The 27,274-nt window shown below is 38.8% G+C and overlaps 1 protein-coding gene across 1 annotated transcript; it reads right to left on the reverse strand.

Annotated features, from left to right (window-relative positions):
• Positions 1-621: 621 nt before the first annotated feature.
• On the reverse strand, positions 622-23,737 carry robo4 (roundabout, axon guidance receptor, homolog 4 (Drosophila)). Its single transcript, XM_053331812.1, has 19 exons — positions 23,539-23,737; positions 17,746-18,060; positions 16,117-16,274; positions 14,422-14,542; positions 12,995-13,133; positions 12,459-12,586; positions 11,908-12,023; positions 11,591-11,822; positions 11,326-11,447; positions 10,410-10,581; positions 10,086-10,283; positions 9,955-9,997; positions 9,554-9,666; positions 9,008-9,334; positions 7,938-8,042; positions 7,693-7,837; positions 5,081-5,317; positions 4,545-4,894; positions 622-1,519 (listed from the first exon to the last, which is right to left on the reverse strand). Exons 1-19 carry the CDS (start codon positions 23,735-23,737, stop codon positions 1,338-1,340), a joined length of 3,402 nt encoding a protein of 1,133 aa, XP_053187787.1. The 3' UTR covers positions 622-1,337.
• Between the last annotated feature and the right edge of the window lie 3,537 nt (positions 23,738-27,274).

Here is a 27,274-nt window from a genome sequence, read left to right on the forward strand (position 1 = left end):
AGTGAAGGTACAACATTACAGACAGCAAGTGGAGAGTTGCTGGGCTTTTCTTTCTTTTTTACTATCATGTAATTTCAGCTTCAGTCAAATATTATTCCATTGAAAATGTAACAGGCAGAGATTTCATTTCCCAGCTAAGCTAAAAAAAAGTTGTAAAATGTGAAACTGAACTGTTAAACCTGCTTTCAACTGATACAAAGATTTTATTAAAAACTACAAAATACATCTGATATATAGATTGCATAAAAGTTCCTAGAAAAAATTCAAAAATCATAAGTGAATTTCTATATATTAAAACACTCAGCAAGCATGCAAAGACTAGACTACACATACAGCACTTTTATTTTTGAAAAATATTTTGAATTCTTACTAAAATTCAAGGTACAACTTCAAGTTAGTTCAATTACATGTGAACAACATGACATTTTTTTACTTTTCTATTCTGAACTACAGTATGTTTATGTCTATGAGAAATCTTGTGTAATATCAAAAAAATGACAAAAAAGACACAAAAACAATCTTATAATATAATATAATATATATAAAGTCTAATAAGACTTCCTAGAATGTAAAAATGAGTCACCAAAGGAAAAACAGGAACAGAAAATGATTTTGGAAAGTGTTTAAAATTTCTTTAAATAATATTTGTTGAATATGCTGCATATTTACACTTCATCATAAGAAAATGATCAGTAAATTGGTCTGTACAAAATAACTATTCTTTGCTCTATTTGGTAGGACTTCAGCCCTTAAAAAACAAACATGAAAATAGGAAACAAATGATGTGCTGTGAGACAAAAACAAAACTCCAGCGCTGTATTTCTTCTGCCTAATGACTCCTTTCTCACTGTCTTTGTGTCTTTCTGGCCTTTTCAAAACACACTGGGTGAGAACATCCCGAGGGAAGTATCTCATTATCCTCTTCTCTAATGAGAGGAAGGGATATGAAGAAGGGAGAAAAAAAAGAAAAAACTTAACAAACTCAATGGAAGTCATTTGAAGGATGCGAAATAGCAGCCGGACTGCCCTGAGGTGAACTGGGAAGACTATTACACACAGCAACAGCAGATGTGCAGCTGTTAGCAAAGGTGTCCCAAAACATCAAGGATTTAGCTCTAATTATATCTCAAACCTGGATATTTATCTCTTCATGATTGGGAAATTGCTGCACATCAAACCTTTAATTATTCACACCTTCAAATTGTTTCCAGCGCTCTCAGCAAAGTGAACAGGTAGCTGTTGAGGCGTCACGTCTGTCCTCTGACATTGCTGTGAGGTGTTTCTAAAAGTTCTTAAAGTTCGGTCATCTTGTTTCTGTCGCTCTCCTTGCTGAGGTGTTAAGTGTCAAAGGGTTTGGAGCTTCTGCCTGGATAGTGAGCTCTGTACTGAGCCTCCATCTCCTCCATCCAGGCCCTGCTCCAGTCCCAGGCAGGAACGTGCTCCAGCTCCCCGAACGGGTCTCCTTCTGTGTGGAACGGCGGGTACAAGCCGCTGAGGGGGGAGGCTGGCGGAGTGAAGTCTAAAACACACAGGAGAGGACATGTTGACAAGCATTTCAACACAGGGCTGAGGGGATTATACTGCTGAAACCTTCTGGCGCCTTTTGGAGAAGCTACCAGAATAATTTCCAAGACCACCGAGGAGCACCTTTCACGCTGATTCTCTGGAGGAAAAAAGCTAATTTAGCAGCTTCTTTGAAGCAGCTGTCTGTCACTGAAAAAATAAAACTGTTCTAATATGTTTGAGGCACCCAAAAACAAACATTGCCAAGTCAGATGAGCCACTTTCTGGATTCTTAAAATGTACTGGCACATTTCAAAAGACTTCAGAAAATGTAGCTGTCCAAGAAAATAATCATTTCTGCTGAGCTTAAGGGTTCAAGCTATGGAGGCTCTTCCAATTAATGTGTGAATGTGAAAATGCATATTGAGCTGTGTCTCTTTCTGGAACCAGCCTGTTCCTGCTGCTCTGCTGTTTTCATATAATTAGCCCACACTGTTTTTATCCTTGGAGCCAGGTCTCTACATAAACTCACTCAACCTCAGTTTGGATAGTTAAATAACATCTTTTATAGGAGCTGAATACTTTCTTTACTGATCCCTCACTAACTGGTAGTCAATAAGAATATTAATAACTGTGTTTTGGATGTTTCTTCACCATTTTTGTGCTCATGTCAAGGCTCACTTAACATGCAATCACATGGAACCAATGACATCATTTCTGATTTTCCAAAATCTCCAAAAGATCCAGTCTGTGGCTCAGTGAGTTTCCATTAGTGAGTGAGGAAGTTAGCGTAATATCATTTGATCAGAGGATTTCAAACTTTAGTTTGTGCCATTGTGGGAATCCATCATGAGCCGCAGAGAAAACACCTAGGGTTATAGTGTGATAAACAGCAGAGGCAGAAAAGAGCCAAAAGTGAGAGTTTGGCAAATGGAATTAAGCTGAAAGCTGCCCTCACAGGGAGAGCAGAGTGACTGATGAGGTGTCACGGGGGGGAAGGATGACTCATCTGGAGGTTCAATTTGCTGAAAGGTCCTAAGTAATTGCCTGGTGCCACCTCAGATATCAGACTGAGTGTCTTTGTCTCCGACACCAACTGATACACAAACAACCTCCGATGGACACTGGAGGAAAACTCAGTCAGACATGCATGTACACACACACACACACACACACACACACACACACACACACACACACACACACACACACTAGCACACTAGAGCGGATAACTAACCTCCAAACTGCATTTTCTTCTTTAGAATCTTGAATATAAGCGGAACACTTAACGCAGTTTGGTGGGTGGGTTTGACAGATAGTGTGTGTCCCCTCAGTCTGCCTGCAGGGCTGCATGTTATCAGTTACCCTTCATTACCATTCATTAACTGAGGGCTCCATCTAGTGGACGGATGCAGTAAACATAACAGGACAGCAGGATGTTTCAGTTCTGAATAAATCAGTAAGCATGGCATATATAACACATACACACAGAATAGAAACATATATTCTATCTTCTACTACACCAATTAAGTTCATTTTTTCAGACTTTACTCAAATCTTTGCTTTTATTTTGAGATTAACTCAACAAGTAATTACATTTTTTATGATGGTCATTATTTGAAAAAGATTAAAAGTGAATTCTGGTGATGTGATTAAATCCTATTGAAACACTGAAATTGATCCTAATAACAAGTACTGTGTGTGCCATAAAGCTCCACTGTTGACTAAAAACTATTAAAAAGACATCAATGAGACACACTGTCACACTGGGTGACATATTCCTTTAATATCCAACAGCTCAAAGCATTATTTCCTCCTGTTTGAGTCAACATGAACATTTCAGTAGAGTAAAAAAAAAAAAAAAAAGAAACTTTGTATTTGTGAGCTCTTTTTAAAGAAGTACATCTGCAGTAGGGACAAATGGACTCAGAGCTGATAACCACTGACAGTGTAAAAGAGTCAGAAAGCACTCAGACTAACACATTGTTGGTTATGATTTTTTATGGGAATCGTTGACAGTAACAAGAAAAAAAAACCTTTAACAGCGACTGCTTCATCCTCTCTCAGCATCTCCTCTCCCTCTGTGTGAACGATGATGTCCTTGAAATTTGCCTCTTGTGTGTATGTGAAATCAGTCTTCTCTGATTCATGCTTCACCCTTTTTTCATTACCCTACTCAATATTATATGTTTGTACTTTTTACTTACCTAATACTTCCATTCTGTTCCTACATATTATAATGTAAGCACTGCCTCCTCTATCTGTCCATCCCTATTAAATGATTCTTTTTGTTTTCCTTTTCCAAATCAAGTGTAAGTACACAGGGTGTATTATGCTGCACAGATTATAAAACCCTCTGAGGAAAATGTATTCATCTGTCATACTGGGACATACTATTATTTAACTTTCAGATGACATTTACAACTGGACCTGTTATTTCAGCAAAGATACTGAGGTAATTTTGTCAGAAAATGATTTAAAGTTAGGTGTGACTGAATGAAATCAATCTGTTTTTGCTTTTTTGATTTTGATGCCTGTAAAATATTTGAAAAAGGAGCATTTTGCTGTGTTTGAAAGCTTGGGAAGCACAGAGAGAATCTATAATATTGTTCTGTATACTAATTGATATTTTTCACCAACAGCTAAAGACATTGATAATAGCTGTTTACTTGCTGTCCATGTATCAGTATCTAGAACATATGAGTGTACACATGGACAGTGGAGAAGTGGGGTTATGTTGCAGGAGTGGTTTGAATGTGTGTTTAGACTGTCAGGATGTATCAAAGTGTTTCTGCAACTAAACAAATATGAGACTAAGATCCTGATAGTAGGTACTACAGCTAGGATGGATTACTAAAAATATATTTTATATCATTCAAAATTACCAAATCTAAATTTTCCTCATGACAAATCCCTAGTTTTTATACATTTTACTGCCATTCCTAAACTTTATAAAACATCAAAATCATCGCATCTGATTTCCCTGGTTTTCCAGATCAAAGAGGAACTGTTATTCACAAAGAGATTACTCCTCTGCTCACCTGACAAAGACGCTCCACTCATGGTCTCTGCTGCTGCAGCCAGGAAGCGGGCGAAGCTGGTGCTGTCGTTGGTGTAACAGCTGTCCACTGAGCTGATGAGGCTGGTGCGGGCGCTGGCCATGGTGCCGTCCATGACTGAGCTCCAGGTGTTCCACAGTGAGCTGTCCCATTCGCTATAGCAGGAAGAAGGTGAGCTTTGGAGGCGGGCGTGACGCAAGCCAATCGGTGGGGCCTCGGGTCCGTCAGAGGCAGCATCATCCTCCATCTGAGCAGACGGGACTGGTCCATACATGTATCCCAGGGTAGGAGAGAGTGGGTGGGGCAGGGAGGGACGCTGCTCAGGTAGGACACTGCTCAGAGACAAGCATAATCAGCTAAATATACAGAAGAAAAACTTGAAGGAAAATAACAAATGGCAAAAGCTAACATCTACAAATTACTGAGTGAGGCCTCTTTTTCTACAAACATTTAGGCTATCTAGGACAAACTGTGTAAAATCCAGCTGTGTTCAACATCAGTCTCCACTGTGTGGTTACCTGCATCTCTCAGGTTTAGGGCAGAGCTCCAGATACTGGGTGGCTTCCTGTGATGTCAGTGTACCATCCTGTTCTTCATCCAATGACATGGTGTATGATGCAGTAGACAGGTGGCTGTAGGAGGGGCAGCTGCTGTTCATGGTGGTGGTGGGTCCTTGCTTCAAACGGAGGCCTGAGGCAGCAGACACTGACTGCAGGGAGCCCATGTCCACAGTTAGCTTAGTGGAGCGACTGGAGCTGAGGAAAATGCCACAAACAGGTCCATAAGACTTCCTATTAAATGATGAGTTTACTCCTAGTACTTAGGATGAATCTCACCATACAACTGTATATGTGGCAAATTAAGTGCCTTTACCTTTATGGAGACTCATCAAAGTGTCCTCAGCAGACTACTGATACATTAAGACATTACTTATGCTGTGTGATAGTAGGATAAGAGGCATTGTACCCTTGTTGTCTTAGTTCAGCATTTTAGGAAAAACAATTATTTGCTTGTTGAGACATGACACTCTATTTGTACAATAAATATGAAGCTAATGCCAGCAGCCAATTAGCTTAGCTTCAGATTAAGACTGGGAACAGGGCCAGACCAGTTAGCCTGGCTCTGTCCAAAGCTGACAATATGTGTCTACAAGCACTGCTACAGCTCACTAATAAACATGCTATATTTGGTTTATTTAACCTATATTTAAACAGAAATATAAAAACTACAAGCTGTGGATACAACAATGGAACAACCATATTGTTTGGTGAGCAGTGGACTTCCACACTGACTTGTCCTTACAGTGATGTTGCCAGGCAACCACTGGCTGTAATGGCCATTAGACAGAACCAGTCAAGCTGTTTCCTCCTGCTTCAAGTCTTCAGGCTAAGCTAAGCTAATTGGCTGCTGGCTGTAGCTCCAGACTTAACATACAGACATGAGAGTGGATTTATCAGTCGTGTAGTAGGGATCTTATTTTGTAGGAAATATTGAAAAACAGAAACCTAATCAGAAACCTAATCGTCATTTATGTCAGTCTCAAAACTGCTTGTGTGTCTGACTTCCTGAGTCTAAATGTAAACAGAGATGTGTATGATGTCTTGTTTGCTTCACTGTGTGATGTGTTTTGTTCCCTTGTCAGCAGATATCATATCATTATATTTTGTGCTTCCTATCTCTCAGCAGAGATAATTAAAATACACACATGTAAGATGGCAGACAACCTGCCTGCCTCAGTCACCATGACTTTGATAAGTGGGTAACCATATATACTCCATTGTGTATATACTGTATATCTGCCCATTTACCATTGTTCTCTGCCAGATCATCATGTTATACACATGTGTTCCACATGCCACACGTACTGTACTACATGTTCCTGATTTTCTACCCATTGTTATTGACGTGTCTTCCTGCCTTGCCTCTCTGGATTTGTTTGGTCTTCCTTCTCCTGCCTGATTGTAAGCTGGTTTAATGGAACATTGATCTAGTAAAGTCCCTTTTCATCTACCTCAGTGTCTGCATTTGGGTCCACAATCCAATTTCCTCCTAAACCCACCTGTGACAACAATGTCTTTGTCACAATTACCTCAAAAGCCTTTGTTTTGAAATCTAAATGATCAGTGAAATTTATGCTAATAAGTTATTGTTGTTCATGTATTCTTCTATCAAGCTTTTTTGATGACTAATGATGATGTCTTGCTTTTATACTGACAGGACTGATAAAGTCATAATAAATAGAATTGCATGATTATCAAATATGCTATTATTCTGCACCTGGCAGTTCTATTGAATCAACGACAGACTCCGAGTTATTCCGCTAAACACAAGATGCAAATATGGTTATTATTGAATATATAAGAAATAAAACTGATATTCATTCATATAAAGAAAGTGGACATTTCTTCATATGAGTGAAATACTGGATTAAAATCTAGAGGCAGATTTATATTTGGACTTCCTCACATCCTTTTCTTGTCAGTTTCTCATTTCCCCAGTCATTACTATGAACCAGCAGGCCTTCAGGTCAACATATGAAGGTCTACATTCTTCCTGTGTGAGGAAACAGAAACTAGCCTTGTTTCCTATGTTTTTAACTCACAGATCTGCAAACAAGGTCTCTTATCGTGTTTTTTCCATCTTCCATCGAGGGCACCCGTTTCTTGGGCCTCTCAGCAGGACGTAAACATACCGAAAGGAAGGAAGTATAGGTCATCTCAAACCAATAATGCATTGAGTAGACTCCCTACATGAGAGGATGTGCTGCAGGAAAGCCTTGGTTAATAAACCTTGTTTGAGTCCCAGCATTCACCTTGAATTATATATAGGATAATGTGTATATACTTTACTGTGGGAGCTTCTGTGTTTTTTTTCTCTCAAAGGAAACAGGTGGGCCTAAACATATCTATTATCATTTGTGTTAAACTTCACTGGAACAGATATAAGGACAATAGATGGAATGAGATGTGAGTGCATGGGAACATACAGTGTCATGTATAGACTTGCATGATGTAACACACCTCCTGGCAGATGGATCTATATCTGTGACAGTCTGAGCTGTGTGTGTGTGTGTGTGTGTGTGTGTGTGTGTGTGTGTGTGTGTGTGTGCATGTGTGTGTGCGTGTCATACCCTTCGTCTGAGGTGAGGCTGTGTGTGTCTGTGATGTCCTCTATGGGTAGTGGTGGTGGTGGGGGCAGCATGTCCACCAGGTGAAGTGATGCAGAGTAATGCAGCAAGCGAGGACAGCCAGAGACTTTACCAGACTCTTGATAACCTGGACAGATAAACATGACGACGGTTAAATAAGTTACGTTATTTAGTTAAGTCATTTACTGCTGAATTAGGAGTTGATGTGTGTATAGATTTAATCATACCATGCAGGCCTGATGGTACATGACTGAGTCTCTGTTTGTAGATGCTGGATGGACATGCCTGGTTCCTGGTTGGCACTATGGGGACACTGTTCACTGCATGCAGCTCTGTGGAGACAATAAATAAATTCACCTGCTGCTGATATTTACATTACCCAACATGCTATGCTGATACACTTTAAAGCTTCCTGATCAGTGCTGTAGAACCAGAGGAATCTGCAAAGTCAAACATTCACATGACTTTGACTGAATGTGATGACTTCAGACTTCACTTAAGAGGATTGCATCTCGACTCTGACACCAATAACTCATGACTTTACTTGGCTCACTACGCCCAAACATTTAAAATGATATATAAAAAGACAATATATAGCAGCCAACCCTGTTACACAAAGAGGAGGGAACAGTGTGTTTGGCACTGCTGAACAGCACATACTCACATTCAGACATGAAAGAAATCTGATAAACACACATATTGCTTTTTATATTTTGCTGGTTTAAATGACAATGATAAAATCATATCAGTTGGTGGCTGATGAGTGTGAATAATGTAAGTTATTATGTTTTCTGTACTTAGTCAAAGATTATCTCTCTGTTTAATGAAGTAAAATCATTATCAGTTCATACTTTATCTGTGGGTTATGAACAATAGGCTGCCACTCAGAACTGTACCGTTTCAGCCAACAAATAAATTAAGAGATTAAATTGAGATCAATAAATTGAGATTTGATAAATTAATATTAAAACCTAAAACAAGTCTCAGGAAAAAAATAAGCCACCTGGTACAGCTGATTATTTCCTTTTAAATATTATAAAATGTATTGGGAAGTCCAATATTTAAAAAGCATTGATTATTTATTTCTGTTACTACATTAACTGTTACTCTGTTTAAGACTTACTTTAAGACTTGCAAACACTTAGTTCCACCTCTGTGTATTACTGTCTGCATTCACATTATTTTACTACAAACTGAAGTGATGTATCAGAAGTAAAGCAACATGATGTGTGTTTGTACATCATAGGAGTATGAAGGAAAGGAAAATAAACATTTCCAACCATCCACTACTATTCACCTTGCTTGCTGTGGTTCTTTTCCCATGACTCCCTCAGCACACCCATCCTGGGCTGAGGTCTTATGGCTTGTTTCCATGGTAGCGCCTCCCGGCTAGTGAGTGGCGAGGACTTAGCGACAGGCTGAGTGAATATTTGGATGGTTTCATCTCCTTGCTGATGGGACAGACCGTGAGGCATTTTAGAGCAACGGCCTGGACTGTTGAAGGTCTTGAGGCCGTTTCCCATCAGGTCAACGTAGAAAGTGCCGTAGACGCCACAGCTGTCGGTCACAATGGGAACAGCTGAATCCACGCAGCTGGGGTCCCTTTTGGCTGAGACTGGAAGGCCTAATGAAACAGAACAGACGAAGCATATTGTCTTTAGTGGGTAAAAAGCAAGAAGCCTCATTAGAAAAGATAGAACAGGAAGGTTAACTGTCACACACATATAGTCACTTTTGTAGATTTGGTCAGGATACAGGAGAAAAATAATCTGTTTTTGCCTTTTCGTTCACACCAGTGCAGTCAGATATTGTTCATTTTCACATTTGTGCAGTCCGTACTCACTGGCGCTCCTGATCCCTGGATGTTTTTGACCTTGGGCCCATAAGTCCTGGTACTTCTGGCTGAAGGCAGGTCTCCAGCCCCCTGAGATCCAGGGAGAGTCTGGAGCTGCCATCCTGTAGAGGAGGCAATCAAGGAAAGGCACTGGCAAATTTGAAGTATTTGAGGAGTTATATAATGTTTTAGTACTGTCTCTAATGAAAATACTTGTATGTGTTTTATTATCTGTAAGTCTGATAAGATAAATAATTTGATGCATCAGACTTGATATATATGTATAAGTATATATATAAATATAAGTAAAAAACTGATTCTGTTTATGAGGTATGTGCATGTTATTATATTTTACATTACAACATATCATATTTGTAATTAGCAAGCTCTGACAGTTCTCTCCACTTTACCTGTGTTTTATGATGTAGTCTTCACTGGCTAGTCTGCGCAGACCTAAAACAAGCAAACAACACAAACACAATAATATAGCTTTATAACTTTTGGTATTCATGGTCAGTATTTAAGCTGTCTTCAAACACACCTTTAGCTCTGCCATGTCCTGGTATCAGGTGACCCGTCCTGCTGTGGCGTCTGAAGAGGCAGACAGCTGCAACCATGAAAATAAACCACAGGAGGGCGCCAATGCTACCGATCAACACTGGGTCCTGCAGCAAGGTCAGGACCGGAGATGGATCCTGTCTGTCTGACTCAAGGGGGATCTGTGCATCTACTTGTGAATCTGTGAGTTAAACAGGAAGATGACGAAATCAACCTTTCATCTTTAATGTGGTTACATCACACACTGAAGACACAGGCTGCATTTTATCTGTGCACTATGCAAATCCAATGATGTCTTTTTGCTCACTGATGACAAATCCATGAGGGTCGCTTAGCATTCCTACTCCAGCTCCGTTGACGGCAGCTATGGTGATCCAGTATCGTTTCCCCGATTTGAGAGTGGATATAACAAGGATGTGTTGGCTGCTATCAACTGTCCAGTTTTGGTACTGCTGCTCCTCAGACTCCACACACCACACCTGATCAGAGAATCAATCAATCAATCAGTCAATCAAACGTTATTTATATAGCAGCTTTCATACAGGTTAATGTAGTTCAAAGTGCTTCACAGTCGATTGACAAGCTGATAATAAGACAAAAAGTAGACCACAAACAACATAAAGAAAAGGAATAAAAACGATGCGGGAACAAAAACAAACAAACTAATTATAAAGATTCTTTTTTTTAAAAATTCAAACCAATGCACGCAAGAGAAAATATGATAAATCAAATAAATACGAAAATTAAAAAAGCTAAAATAAAAAAATAAGTGAAAATAGTTTAAAAAGACAAAACAAAAGTAAAAATGAAATAAAAGAGTTCAAGTTTAATAAAAACTAGACTAAAACTAGATTAAAAAAGAGATTAAAAAGACAAAAGAAACAGATTATATAAAATAAAATAAGAAGAAAAAACTTATAGAATGATTTTAAAACAGAAAAAAAAGAATAGAAAAGACTATGAACAATTCTTAATCAAAAGCCAGTTTGATGCTTTTATCACTTGCTTAAACTACCTCAGCTCTCTGTGCTGGGGATACAGCATTGTCAAATGTGTTTTTTTACTTCATGGAGCTCTGAAACCATTTCAAAGAGTAATGTCATGTTTCTAGAAGCGGAACCTTCAGCACTTCACACTCTGGTCAGGAGGTGATATTCTGTCTGAGTGTATGTCCACACTAAGACACTACACTACGCAGTTCAATTCTGTTCTCCGGTGATTACCTGGTAACCCTGTATGATACCATTGTGGGTGTCATGAGGAGGAGGCTCCCAGCTCAGGTGGATGGTGTTATTCTGCTCATGGCTCACAGTTATGGACACGGCCTGTGGAGAAGCACTGGGCACTGTAAAAAGAAGGTAGGGGTTACTGTTAGCTACTAAATATTGAAAATATGGCTCAAATGTATATTTCAGTTCATTAAAAGAGTATCAAAACGCTAATGAGAGTCACAAGTCAAACCTCATACTCTTAAATGTGATTTCCCACCTGTCTCTGGGACTCTGAGGTGCCGGGTGTTGCTCTCTCTGCCATACAAGCTGCTGCCATAGGGACGAACCTTGAACTCATACTTGTATCCTCTCTTTAAGGGTCCCACCTGAGTCTGGAAACTCGGCATTTTCACGTTCTTTGCTGCCCAGTCTGAGCTGGCAGGAAGCAGAGAGCGATAGAGAACCTCAAAGCCGTCGAGGTAATGAGGCTGAGCTGGGAGGGACTGGAGCTGGTTAGAGAGAAAACACCACATTGATCACACACCTGAAACATGCACGCTGTGACTGAAACTGTCTGAAACAGTCTTCACGTACCTTCCACTGGACTTGGGACATGTTGGAACCAGGGGCCATTATGGTGATGTTTTCCAGAGCCACTCGCAGGGCTGACAGCTCCTTGTGGAAGTCTTTCTGTTTAGTGCTGACAACCTCTGGAAACAAAAAGGGTTTATGGGTATATAGTTTAAATTTATTTTGAAGGAGTAGTTCTAGCACAGGAAATACACATGTTCACTTTCTTGTTAAGAGTCAGTCAGTCCAATTACACAAGTGTAAAAATGTTTTTGGTCACCTTAATGCTAAAATGTCAGCACAGGATGAACCGTAGAAGATTTGTGTGCTTTGTAAGGATTCCACTGTTGCCACACTGAGATGTGGTGGGCACAGTGTCCAGTGTGCATATTGTATTACATCAGCATTACCCTGGATTCAGCCTCATGAAATGCTGATGATTGTTTTTACTCTGAATTCCTTTTTTTCTGAATTAAGTCAGTCTAACAGTAGAGAATTCACAGAGTGACAGATTGTTGGACCTACTTATAGGCCATTTGGTTTAAAATCCAAAATGTATTTTGACACCATCTTACCTTCAACTAGTAGCTGAGCGCTGGCACTGATCACACCTGCATCATTGACAGCAGAGCAGGTGTACTTCCCAGCATCCTGCACTGTCACATAATGGACCTGGAGAGTCTGGTCTGGGTTTATAAGATACCTACACACACATACAGTATATAGCAGTTAGTTTTTACATTACTGTCCCTCTGATTTCTTATATAACAAGTCAATAAAATACCTTAAATAACTGCATGGCAATATGCAATGGGATGGTTGACATGGCAACTAGAGTTACTGTACATGTTCAACCTCATGTTTAAGCAGTTAGATCCAACAGAACTGTATAGAGGAAATCTTCAAGATGCATTTCAAATCATGTCATTTTGCTACTTTTTAACAACATTCTTGAATTCTGTGTCAAACCAGAAAAGTCTGAAGTCAAATCTTTATTTTTCAGTTTCAGTCTTTAAGTTAAATTGCAATACTTTGTATTTCCTGCATGTTATGGTATCTAAAATGCAAATATTTATTTCATAAATCAATGTTAATGTCCATAATACAGTACCTGCCATTGGGCAGTGGCCCGTGCTCTCTGCTCCACACCACAACAGGTGGAGGTTCACCTTTAGCTTGGCAGTAGAACTGGGCAGACTCCCCTGTTCTCACCGACACATTTTCTGGCTTCAGCACCAACACAGGCTTGACTACAGAACAATAATCATAATAATAATCATATTAATCATTTATTATATACCACTGATAAAAGCAAAGTTACTTCACTCAAAGTGCTTCATACAAAAACAGAGCAATATAAGAATACAAGTTCTAAAAGAGCATATTAAAATGAAAATAGTAAAACCTACTAAAACAGAATAAAAACTAGAATCAGGTGAAATCAGGGAGCTGTGAGCTTAGATTTAAAAGAAGCCAATGACTCAGCCTGCCTTATTTCCTTGGGCAGACTGTTCCAGAGCCTCAGCACTCTTATTTCTAAAGCCCTGCCCCCCTTAGTTTTAAACTGAGAGTCTGGATCAGACAGAAGGACCCTACCCAAGGATCTTAGTGCAAGCAGGGTCATGCGGGTATAAAAGACTTGAGATATATTGAGGAGTCAGACCATTTGATAGTTTGTAAGTCATTAAAAGAAATCATTCTAAAAGATTCTGGAAGCCAGTGAAAAGAGCCCACAACCAGGGTGTTAAAACCTGTTTTGTTCGGTTAAAAGTCTGGCAGCTCTGTACTGTCTGTACTGCTCTACAGTTTTTCTATTCAGGCATGTTAGATGAGGTGATATAAAAGAATGTCAAATAGTTTCTGTATCTTTAAAACTTCAAATAGTCAAATTCTGTTCATGTTCCTTAGTTCATAATAACATGTTAGTGCAAGCGTTGTAATGTGCTGATCATTTTAAAAGACCGTCAAACAAGTTGCCAGGATTTCTAGCAACAGGCATAATATATTCAGGAGGGTAGCCAGTAGATGGCAGTATTTGAATGTTTGTATTGCTGAAGCAAATTACTAGAATTTCTGTTTTGGTAGAGTTCGATTGAAGAAAATTATTATTCATCCAGTTTTGTATATCTACAATCCAGTCCTGTAAAGAACTCAGCATACTGAGGTCAGTGGGCTGAACAGGAACATACAGCTGTGTGTCGTCAGCATAGCAGTGAAAGAAAACCACAACTCTATCAATAACATTACCTTATGGCATACAAAAAGGCTAAATTGGCCCTTTGAGGTCCCCCATACTTGACTGTAGCAAATGACACAGAATCTTCTGTCTGAAAGATAAGATCTAATTCAATGCAGCTGATATACCCAATACCTGATATACCTACCCATTGCCTCAGTCTGTAATAAAATATCTGTGGTCCATTATGTCAAAAGCTACACTCAAATCAAGCAGTTTCTCCAATATTCAGCATAACTAGCTGCATTGAAAACACATATTGTTAAAAGAGTAGTAAGCTATTTATGGGAATGTTCTCTCACCCAGCACAGACAGGCGGGCTGCCCTGCTCTCTCTCACTCCCACAGTGTTGCTGGCCACACACACATAAGCACCAGAGTGATTCTTCCCTGCGGGAGCGATGATGAGCTTCCCACTCAGCTCCTGCAGCACACACACACACACACACACACACACACACACACACACACACACACACATACAGCACAGACGAGAGGAAGAAAACACACAGTTCAGCAAGTTCACTGAGGATTATATCAGAAATAATATTGCCCAGTAGGTACTATATGTATATGAACTTTTACTGCCAAACTTCTGTACACCTCATTTACTGAAATAATGTTGCTGAATGTTTTATCCTTTTCACAGCAAAAATATCAAACAACTCTGTGGATGATTTTACAAGAATCATCATCAACCAGATATGACTTATCTTCCACTTCAGTTTTAGAAGTCAGTAACCTTAGCCCACTTTATGTAGAGACAATATCAAGTGTAAGATGTACCAGTAAATTCTATGTCCTAGTTTTCATTTATAGTGTCTTTTTAGGGCCGGCATAGACAATGTCTGCATAGGAAGCTACAGTATAAGAAAATGTTACTTTAGGAGGAAAAACATATAAGTTAATGTTTCAATACAGACAAGTAAATACAGACAAGTTGGACTTCAGTTCATTTCTGATCAGATGTTTTTGTTAACCTACTTTTGGATTTCTTTTTAGACTTAGAATAGGCAACATTGCTGGCTTCATCTATCAGTTAAAATGTTAATACTTTGCTTTATTCAGAGATCACAGGACCTTAACAAAAGTCATGTGATAAATGTTTTGGCATTGCATTGCAAGGGTCCAATCCGGCCCACTGGATAACTTTGCAAAGTGTGGAAATTGCAGAAAAGTAATTCCAGTTGTTCAATAAGATGCACCTTTAATGCTAATCTCACTTATTTTCCCTCTCCATTCACAGTCATAATTGCCTTTCAATGTGATTCAGATTTGAAGGACAGATTGGGCAAAAGCAGACTCAAATGAAATGTGAAATGTTGGTGGTTAAAAAGGAACTCAGAGTAAAAACATACATCTACATTTCATGAGGCTGAATCAGTGGGCTTGGACACATTTCATCAGTAAAGTTATAATGTGTATTATATTATATATTATTTATAGGTTACTATGCAATGGTTTTACTGGTCTGGCACACTTGAGATGAAATTGGGCTGTATGTGTCCTCTGAACTAAAATAAGTTTGACACCCCTGCTATAGACTGACAGGATGTTAAGTTAGGAGTGTTGTTTGATCCCTGTCTGCTCACATGCTGCATGGAGAACGTGTTGCTGGATATTCATGACTCTGCCCATGCAGCTGGCATAGATGAAAAACACAAATATACTATAGGGAGAGTGCTGATCTGTGGAAAATTGCCTTTCTCTAGGCTGATCTGACATGAGGAGATTCTCTTCAACAACTGAACACACTCTCATGTGGTGTTTCATATTATAGTTTATTTCACTGATTTGTTTTCTTACTCTCTGTGCATATTTTACCTTTAGATTAATCTGACATTAATTTCACACTTGTGCTGTGTTAAAAGTGATGCAGAAATGTTATAGGTCTGACTTTTATTTAAAGGTGTGTCAGGTTGTTATTCGGGCATTACAAATTCATGTAACAAATTCCTAAAAGGTGCTTATCAGATAATGATGAGTCCGAGGGCTTACAGTGTAATGATGGTCACTGCTGTTGATAGGCAGGCCGTCCTTCTTCCACAGGATGTTAGGCTCAGGGTGTCCCATTGGGGGGCCACAGTTTATGACAGCCACCTCCCCATCTGCCACCTCCACATCACTGGGCTGCACACTGAACTCCTCCTGCAACACTAAAACAACACACAGAGAGGCTTAGAATCAATCAGATCAGTAGTTATGAATACACCTAGTTGCACTATAAAAAATAAAGAAATAAACATTTGTATGTAAGAAACATGACATGTGCTGTTTTTTAGTTAGTCTTATATTGTTTAAACACTGTTATGAGGTCAGGGTGGACAGCTGCTATATCTCTTTAGTCAACATTCTCTTTCTATCACTGTAATCCCATGAAAATCATTGAACAGTCCACTGACCGCCCTGACCGCTAACTTGTTAACCCAAAACCAGTACAAAAACCCACATTAGGAGATAATACACAATACACCTTTCAGACAATACATAGACATGCATGCAGCAGCTTCAAGTGTCCCATCTCTAACCAAACATCACTGTGGTTTAATGGGTTTTACTCATTACCAGTTAACAGCCACTAAAGCAGCTTTTACAGTTAGTTTTCACTACTACTCTTGTTGGAGTTATTTGTTGTTCTAGTAAGATTTAGTAAAGGCAGGTATGGGACGAGCAAGCACCGGGAAGGGTTCATGCTTTTAACCAGGTGGCAGACGCCATTGATCAAATAAACCACACAAAACAATGCATTCATTTTCCTTTCATAAGATTAATTCCTTAGGTGCCTCAGTGGGCTCAGTTGAGTTCATTTATTTATTTTCTTCATTTTCTATCATATTCATTTTTATTTTTTATTATTAAGTTAGAACAAATCACCACAACAACTCTTCTCTAAAAGATGACAGCAAACACCACATTCACTTACATTCACTCTGAAGTGGAATTTAAAAAAATATGACCATAAAAAATCATTTTAGTGCAATGCTTCCCTACATATGAAATAATGAAAGACGATGTTCTAATATATATGATTGGAGGAAGAAGCTCTTCTCTTCTGTTACTGTCTCTACATGTCCTTTATTTCCATTGTGGCTTAAAGACTGTGAGACGAGCAGCTGCTGCATGTCCACTCCTCACTGAGATCCACATAAGTAAACAGTGAGGGTCCGAGGTCAATTAGCACCACAGTTTGACACCCCTCCTCCCCCCTTCCCCCCGTCGAGCAAACATTGACAGTGGACCCCTGTACCCCTCTCTGTCTCTGTCACCACATATGTCTTCATCAGCCTTCTGCGTGTTTGTATGTCTATATCTTCACCCCATCATCCCTCTCTTCTTAAAGGACTGAACTGTAAATAGCTGTGTGTGATCTGGGGTAGAGGTTACAATAGATGATTTAATTGCTTGTATGCTGCTTTATATAGATGATAGAATATTATCTGAGCATTAGAAAGATCAGCAGAACATGCTTAATATAGTGGAAGTGGAGACTAAACTGAGCAGTAGAAATATTTTTGATGTGCATCGGACATTTATTAGTGTTTCAGCTGACTCGGCAGGTAGACAGCTGAGGTCACTTCTGAGCAAAGTCAAACTATGATATGATATGTGAGGATGTGACAGTTTTACCTGCTATATACAGCGATGCATTACGGCTGGTGGCCGTGCCTGCGCTGTTCTTGGCCACGCAGACGTAGACGCCTTCTTGTGTCTGACCTCGCCTGCTTCCGCCCACGCTCAGGAAGAAGAGGCTGCCCTCTGACAACAGTAACAAATGGCTGTCAGTATCCAGGGGCAAGCCGTTGTGCAGCCACTCGATGGTGGGCTTCGGATTGCCTTCCACCCGGCAGGAGAGCGTGGCGGGGTTGCCCACCTTCACAACCACATCGGAGGGGTGGTGGACGATGCGGGGTGGCGTCTCCTGTTCTGCGCGGACTCTGGAGCCTACAGAGGACACAGACATGTTGTAGAGATTGAAAAAAAAAAGCAACCAAGTGCAGTGACACTTAATTTAATGCCTCAAAGAAAAAAGAAAAAAATGTTTGCATACATCTTTACCACATCTGGCCTATACCCAACATGCTCATGGTCACCATCAGCTGTAATACAATCAGTGCTTTACACCAGTTCTGGCATTGCTGATGTTTGACAGGTCATTCAGGGTATACTGCATTGGAGCTCACTCTTCTATGGATTACAGCTTACAGTGTAAATCCATCGTCTTTCTCTTTATAGAAGAGTCAACAGCTGTGACTAACACTACGCATCACCACCTCTGGGTTCATTTAACTGAGAAACAGGGTAACTCACAACAAATAAGCTTTAAGCCCAGCTAACCAACAAACACAATGTCTATTTGCAAGCAGCAGCACAGGAATGCCCATTGTTTGAATTTCCCATGGAGCTGGATGACCACATTCAAGGAAACAGAGAGACTGTGATCAGCTTCCTGATAGGAGAGGAAGCTCAAGAGTCTCAGGAACATCAACCCCAACAACAGCAGAGTGGAACTCCCCCATCAACAGCATATCCGCAACAGAACAAAAGGCAATCTTAGGGTGGAATTCTTACTTTTTTTGTAAGCAAAATATTTCCTAAACAAGATTCGGGATAACTCGTCACATGTTCATAAAGTCTTGAACTACATGTTGGAAGCTGATTCTGTAATTGAGAACCAAACACTACTAAATCCTTCCCAAAAATAAAGAGGGTGCCTAAAATATTAAAAGTCTTGAGATGTTCATAAGTTGCAAACATTAAGAAAAAAATGGTGTATTATATCACATATGAATTGACTATAATCCTAATTTAAGCAAATACTTTGGTGACACCCAACAGGCAAGGTCAACAACAAAAAGGGTTGTTCTTTTTGAACTGTTCATTTATCTCACTATAGCCGGAAATACCTTCAACTCATGCAAACAATAGCCGGTTCAGCCTCACTGTCAGTCTGCTCACATTCAAATTCAGAGGAGTATGCCACCAAAATATCAGTGCGTCACAGTCGATATTTTCATAGCGTTTAGAGCTCTCCTAAATGGAGATGGGAGGATGTGACGAAGATGCTCCCCAACCCTGCAGCAGGCATCCTGGAAACTTTTAATGTGTGAAGAAGAATTTGAAACATTTGTGTGGAAAAAAAGGTGGGCTCCAAACAAACCACCACACACCTCAGGTTCAAAACTCAGTCCCCACATGCTGGCAAAAAAACACACCAGCTGAAGTGACAGTGAACAAGCAGATGAATCTGCAATAAATTTGATAAGCAAAATGACATTCTCAAATGTGACTTTATGCTGGTTTTTAGTCTTGTAAATTAAGTTTTGGATTACTGGTGACAGAATGTTATGGACCAAACAGTAAAACAATGAACTGAGAAAATAATCATCAGGTTACTAAATTAGAGAAATTATCATTATTTACAGCCCAAGTTCAATGAGAGGAAAGAGAGCTCAGATTTTACCCAGAAGAGCACGTTTAACTCCAGACTCTTCTAAAAGGTGATTTATAAGGTTTTTATCAAATTTAGAAATCAAACCTCTATGGTATGTTTACAGTGCTGTCTAACAATTACATGTTTTACTTTGATACTTACAGTAGATATTGTATAGTGAATATTGACTATTGCTTCAGGTCAATAAAATAGAATAAGTGCTGAGTGTAACTTTAATGCTTTACGTGAAATATCCAGAAATACAGATGTGAAGATACGAGCCATCAACACTTGCAATATGTAATGTCATATAGACAGGCTTTAAAACTCCAATTATATGATAGCATTCATAAACTATAATACACTGTACACACATGTATCAACAATGTTTACATGTTTACTGTACATGTAGAGGACTTTCAGACACGTTTACAGGTTTAATATACATGTAGAGGACATTCAGACAATTATCATGAACACACATATGACTGATTAAAGTACTAACCTGCCAGAAGAAGTCCAAACAGCGATAACACCACGCTAATGTTAACACTTCTGAACATGCTGACTGTTTTTATGAACTGAAATGAAGCGTAATATCATGTCATGTTCAGTTTAACTTCTAAAACTACACTGTCAATGTACGCATCAACTTTTCCACACAAATCTTTTTTCATACTGACACTCAGCGCCCGCTCCGCTCGTGCGTTCCTGCGCTCACCAATCACCTTGGTGATTACACTTCCTGTCTTTTTCGTCTTCAAAATAAAAGGCTTTTTGACACACGTAAATTCCGCCATAATTAATGCTACACATGGCTCACAATATTAACTTAATAGAGTATTTTTCAATAAAATTCTATAAAGGTGTGTATTTTTTATTTTATTTTTGTATTTTTTTCACATTTAAATGATCTCCTGGTTTTAATTTGAAGGCAGTACCACGAGTTTCCGGTATTATTCCAAGATTTTTGTAGTGGGCTTGACATACAAAATGTCAAAATGCCTCATTTATCCAACTGTATGTCTGTCTGTCTGTCTGTCTGTCTGTCTGTATATCTATCTATCTATCTATCTATCTATCTATCTATCTATCTATCTATCTATCTATCTATCTATCTATCTGTCTGTCTCTCTGTCTGTCTGTCTGGTTTGCTTACCAAGATATCAAGGGTGAAAAATAATATCATTTCATTATTTGATATGAAGTCAGTCCATCCAATTTCAACTAAAACCTGGAAAACTCAAACTCCGAAATCATTTCCAGATTTTCTGGGGTTTGTCAAAAGTCCTGTGAGGGGGACAATGTATCACTGACAGTAAATCTTTAACTCATTACTGAGAGGGGAGAGTCAGTGACAGCCTAGGAAGTGACTGCTGTGAAAGAAATAGGGAAGTGTTTATTTTAAGAAAAAAAAAGAGAGAGCTGTTGTAAATTAGAGCAGAATGATGGATTACATAAAATGGATCAGACTTTGAGAGATTATTCCATAGTAGCAGTCACTGACTAGCTACTTTGTTTATCTTAATGACTTAATCACTGTATACAATATGTAATACTATACCCTAAATTTACCATTTTCAGTGGAAAAAAAGCACAAATAGTTAACTGTAAAACACAAAGTGACTTTAACCACTCTACTAGGTCTAAGTTTTACTGATTGTGTCACTAAAACGCCACAAAAGACCATTAAAAGTGACACATATATTTTCTGGTGAGCACAGCTTCCTTAAAGGATATACCATCAGACTCTGCTGCTCTGAGTGAAAAAGCAGAACCTCCCATTATAAATCCCACAGTCTGCTCACATAATGGCTAAAAATATAGTGTTGTTCACTGTAATCAACTAGAATACAAATAGCTGAGGTGTATGTATTAGATTTTGCTAACTAAACATAAGCCACTGTTATAGATGGATGTTTCTGGCAGTTTGTGGCAGCGGCTCTGTCCACACTTTTAGGAGGCAGGAAGTTCAGTCTGCCATGCTTCGAAACAATCGGAGGAAATGATGTATCTCTATAAGCAATAAGCACACACAGTATTTCTGTACTGTTAGTAAGCGATTTGTTTTGTAGCATTTTCTCTGTTTGTCTAGTGGCTTTGTTGCTTAAAATTTTTCTCAGTTTGGCTTGTCATTAGCATCTGAAATCACAATTTTACCCAAAGATTTGTAGAATAAAGTATTATAGATGTTAGGTTCAACTCTCTTTACTATCATGGTGGTATAATAAGTCAATTTAGCTCAGATGTAACATTATGAAGGGGAAAATAAAAACACTCCCAATGCGGATTTACTTCCAAAGGTCCACAGCAGAGCAAGAGTGATGGAGAAACAAGTGAACTACTACTTCATTCCTACTAATGGCACACATAAATAATGTATTGTTTAGAGAACTGTTCATTGTGAGGCTCAGAAAGGCCCAGGGCTAAGTGATGGATGTTTATATTGATCCAACAAGTTAGACTTGATGGCCCCAGCATCGGCCAGCTTTCAGCGCACAACAAAAGGTTTTAGAAAGGATGAAGGATGAATCCCAGCTAAACACAACCCATGGGAATGGTGCTGGGCTGATATGTTGCCGAGGGAAGGGACCTCATTTCAGGCTGTAGACCAAAGGTCAGGAGAAGTGTTGGAACGGGCAAAGAGGGCGGGATGGAATAAGAAAAAGAAAGAATGTGTCGGCTATAGTGAAGAATGTGCTAAAAAGTGACTTCAGAGTAAATTCTGAGTGTAATTCAAGTGTGTTTTGAAAAGAAATCAACAATCACTGTCAATTGACTGACAGCTTCCAGCTATTCAAACCAAAATATATTCTGTATTCTAACATTCAGTGTGTCTGATTCTACTTCATTAAAATCATTAAAGAGTGAAAATGACAATATGTTTGTCTTTAAATATATGTTTCTTTCTTTGACACACATATTACATTATATCAACTTTTAAACAATTTTACAATTATATAATTATACATTTAAACCTAATAATGCATTTAAACCTTTAGAAGTTAGCGGATCAGTGTTGTGTTCTGCTGAAATACATTTAATCACCTTCTGCTCAAAATACATTTTTTTCATATTGCATACAGTTAGAGCATAATTATGATTCTGAGCTTTAAGTAAAACCTCCCCCGTGGCACCAAAAAACATTTAAATATTTCAACAATAATGTACAACTTTTGCATAATATATTTAACCCTATAATGTGTCTAAGGTTTAACAGCTGAGAAAAATATTTAACATAATTTTATCACCTTAACACTTCAGTTCCTGCTATCTTTATGATCATTTCTTATAAACATGATTTTGAATTGATGCCATGTTTCATAAGCCTGCTACAGGAAATGTCTCTTTGATTTCTTTGAGCTCTCAGAGTCCAGCTATAAAATATGGTTAAATATAACATATATAACCAAGTTAAACCTCTTTGGGGTCTAATAACATAAGTAACCTATATACAGCATCATATATTGTACTTTTATTTGTCTAACCAAATCACGTTGATGCATAGATCATAAAACATTTTTAATATTTCCCTATTCACTACCATAACTATTATTTCTGATTCATGAGATTTCTGCATTCTGTCACCTTCATTAAATACATAATTACAGTCTGCAGTAAAGAGAAGAGTTACTTCTTTTTCACTAATTCACTATTTTTCTACATATTGTGTATTATGAAGTGCAGAAGTAAAGAAACAATGTTTAATTTAGCAATCACAACTATTATTCTGACACAAAGAGCAGTGAGGAAGTAAATGTCAAAAAAAGGCCTTGTCTTATATACTCACATGAATTTGTGTTTTAAAATAATTTCCTACATGTTTAAATAACTACATTTATCACTTGATCTGCATCAGAGGTTCTTGCATCATACCTCCACACCTAAATGCACCGGCCTTGCATGACAGACACCAGTTGATCTGCAGCAGGTCAGTGATGCGTGCCTCCAGTGTGTATAGAGCAGCATGAGTTCTCTTTAGGGCTCACCTTTTCTCCGGTGTGGTCTGCTCTTGTGAGGTGTGTGATGGTGTCCCGCCGTGTGACGAACGTGCTCCCTGACCCGGGTCTTTGACCTCTTGTCCACTTCCATCTCTGTTGGGCAGATGTCATGGCACTCGCACCTCTGGGAGTACTCTGCCCAGGTGTAGAACCAGGACAGCCAGAGAAGCCACACGCCGACCCGCATCTTCACTCCACCAGTCCTGCCTGCACTTCCTGGATGCGAGACCCCGAGCCCCCTACTGCTGCTCCCCTGCAGCATCCATACCCTCAGCTAATTAAACTCCCCACTGTGCCGCTCCTCAAACCTTCAGCATGTGACCTGTAAACACCACTTGTTATATGCAGATTGTTGAACAGTATGTTTTCTTCATATTCCTTAATCATGGCTGTGAGCCCCTCTTCCCTCCCTCTTTAATTTGGCTGCTTCTGAGCTCCCAGTTTCCCTCCTCTTTGGGTCCTCTTTTTCTCCCAAGGAGGGAGAAGTTGGGGTGGGGAGGTGGGTGGTGGGTGGTGGTGGGGGGACAATGATCAAAAAACAAGTTTCAGACCTCATGCTGAGCGAATAGTGAGGGGAAGGGGACCAAGGGGTACTGTCTTGTCCAACAACATCTGTGCCATTCATTCTGCATGGGATAAGGAGGGGGGACAGAAAACAAGGCTCATTCTAAGGGGAGGAGAGAGGGGAAAGGAGGTTGAAATAAGGGGGAGGTTACACAGAGAGGCCTGTTTTCCCCGAGTCAGATCAGTTTCATTAATCAAATGTTTACAATGCGATGGATCAAATGCAGCAGGACAGTTTTTAGTTAAGTGGAAAATCACATACATTTAATAATGACATCCTTTTGGTCATAATTAAAAGCAAACCTTTCACCTGAAATTCAAATTAAGTCATAATAATAACAAAAAAGATGCACGAGGAAAGCAGTATTTTAATAATTTTAGTAATTTTAATAGAAAAGAGGAACATGTATTTCTGCTTTATGAGAAGCATTTTCAATTTTTCCTCAGAGTTCACATGCTCAGATGTAAATTATTAGACCAGAAGAATGCTGTTTTTTTCTTTGACAAACAACAGCTTCAAGAAAAAGTACAAAGGCTTCTTTTTCTTTCACTGCGTTGCTTTAATGTGACAACTCAAACCCCCTCCTCCCCACCATCCTATCACCCCCACCCCATCCACTACCCCAACCTCCCACCAGTCAACTAGCCAAGCAAATTTGTCGCTGCCTTGTCTGCACAGTATGAGTCTCATACATCATCTTGGCTCGCCACATAAGCGGTGAAACAAAAAAAAAAAGCGGCAAGTCAACCTTGTCAGAATGTTCTGCTTTAATTTCAAACACAGTCAGTGTGTCTGGATGGAGTGGACTCCCAGAGAGCACAGATATCACTTTCTTATGTGCCTGTACAATAAAACTAATGGGATTCCACACAAAGTACTGCAGATAGTTTTGAAGCTTCTGGCCATTTTTTTGTGTGTGTATGTGTGTTGCATCAGTTTTTGTGTACTCTAAATTAGAGACAAAAAGATGACACCACATTGCAACTGAAGGCAGTGTAATCATTATTTTATTACTAGGTCACTCTTTTCTCTCTTTATGCACAACTTTAAGAAAGCTTTTGAAGCTTATGTTGACGGAAAAGCTAAAAATTAGAAATTCAACCACAGGATTGAATAATAAATCACTGACTCAGTTTGCTGTATAGTCTACAGACTGTAACATGTAAAACTGTAAAATCTTATTGGATAGCATAGGTCTATAACTGAAACTTTTTCCACAAGAACAGGGATAACACATGTACAACCTGATAATGTAATCATTTCCCAATAATGTAACAACTCCCAGTAATGTAATAAAAAAACACTCTTAACTCAATAAAAATGTAATAATGTCATTACAATATTGGTTAACCCAATAAAGTAATAACCTCCCATTAATGTTAATAATTTATTACATCATCAGGAACAGAGATTGTTACATTAGTGGGAGATGCACTTTATTACATTATCAGGAAGTTATTTCATTATCAGGTTTTATTACATTTTGTTTGAGTTATGAGGAGGTTTTATTACAATATTAGGAGTTATTACATTATCGGGATATTATTACATGATCAGGTTCTACAAAGCATCCATTCAGTTTGTGTCTAGCGGCCTAATAGAAACTCACATTTTAATTAGAGTGTTATCCTTTATCTTTTTTCACACTGACGTTGTGATGCTGCTTATTCACTGATGACAGTTGGTCTGCAGCAGAGCTTTTAAGCAGCAGGAACTTTCACTTAGAATAGCAGTAAAAGCACAGGTGCACCTGAGAGCAGTAATGATGAATGTGTGTCATGTAGGTGTGTAGACCATTTTCAATACAGACATTCTGACTATCAAAGCAGGGACAGAACAGATAGAATTACGGTAATGGCAGCTGTATTGCATTTAGGGGAGCAAGCTCCATAGCTGATCATTGGCCATCATTATTGTAATTATTTACATCTGTGATCTTCCTGCTCAAAATGTCTGCTGTGAAAAGGGTCTTTTATAACTTTTTTACATGATGGGAACTAAATGACCCGTAACATGGAGCTTCTCATAACCTGAATCTTCGAGAACTTGTACAGCAATGATGGTTGGTTATTCCTTGCTTTCACATTATATTTAACAAACCAGGGAGGATCACATGTAGAGTTCACCACACAGCTTTGGATTATATCACAGAAAAGGCAACTGTATGTTCTCGCTGATGTGCACACAAGTTTAATGGTGGGTACTGCTATGTTGTTGTGTGTTACTTTGGCTAGTTGAGATACAATGACCCGCCTGCCTAACCAATCACAAGTAACGTAACATAACGTAACGTAACGTAACGTAACGTAACGTAACGTAACGTAACGTAACGTAACATAACGTAACGTAACGTAACGTAACATAACGTAACATAATGGAATGTAATGTGACATAACATAACATAAAGCATAACACATCATAGCATAGCATTACAAAACATAGCATAGCACAACATAACGTAACATAGCATAACGTAACATAGCATAACGTAACATAGCATAACGTACCATAGCATAGCATAGCATAGTATATCATAGCAAAGCATAACATAACACATCATAGCATAGGATAACAAACATAGCATAACATAACATAACATAACATAGCATGGCATAACATAACATAGCATGGCATAACATAACATAACATGGCATAATATAACATAACATAGCATAGCAAAACACAACACAACATAACATAACATGGCATGACAGGGCATAACATAACAACATAACATAACATAACATAACACAGGATAGCCTATAGCACAACATCGCGTGACATAACATAACATAACATAACATAACATAACATAACATTAGGCCTTTTTCACAGTAGATATTTTGACATGTCAGAGCAGGAAAAGAACAGATGTTAACATTAATCATGGTTCTGTTCCATGTACTGTAGGTTAATTAGAATGTGTCCATGGCATGTCCCCTTATGTCTGCTAACAATCCCCAAATGTAATGAACCACACTTCAGACGGAAAACTACATTTGTGTACATAAGTGTCTATTATATAAAGAGTATTGACTGACTGAAGGAGGGAGTGATTTCAGACACTAGCAATGGCTCCATTATATTAACTGTCCCATTATGCCATAACAGGGAGTGAGCAAGAACAACATCAGAGATTTAGATCCGGCTTAATTAAAT

This window comes from Scomber japonicus, chromosome 13 (genome assembly GCF_027409825.1).
Source record: "Scomber japonicus isolate fScoJap1 chromosome 13, fScoJap1.pri, whole genome shotgun sequence".
NCBI lineage: Eukaryota > Metazoa > Chordata > Actinopteri > Scombriformes > Scombridae > Scomber > Scomber japonicus.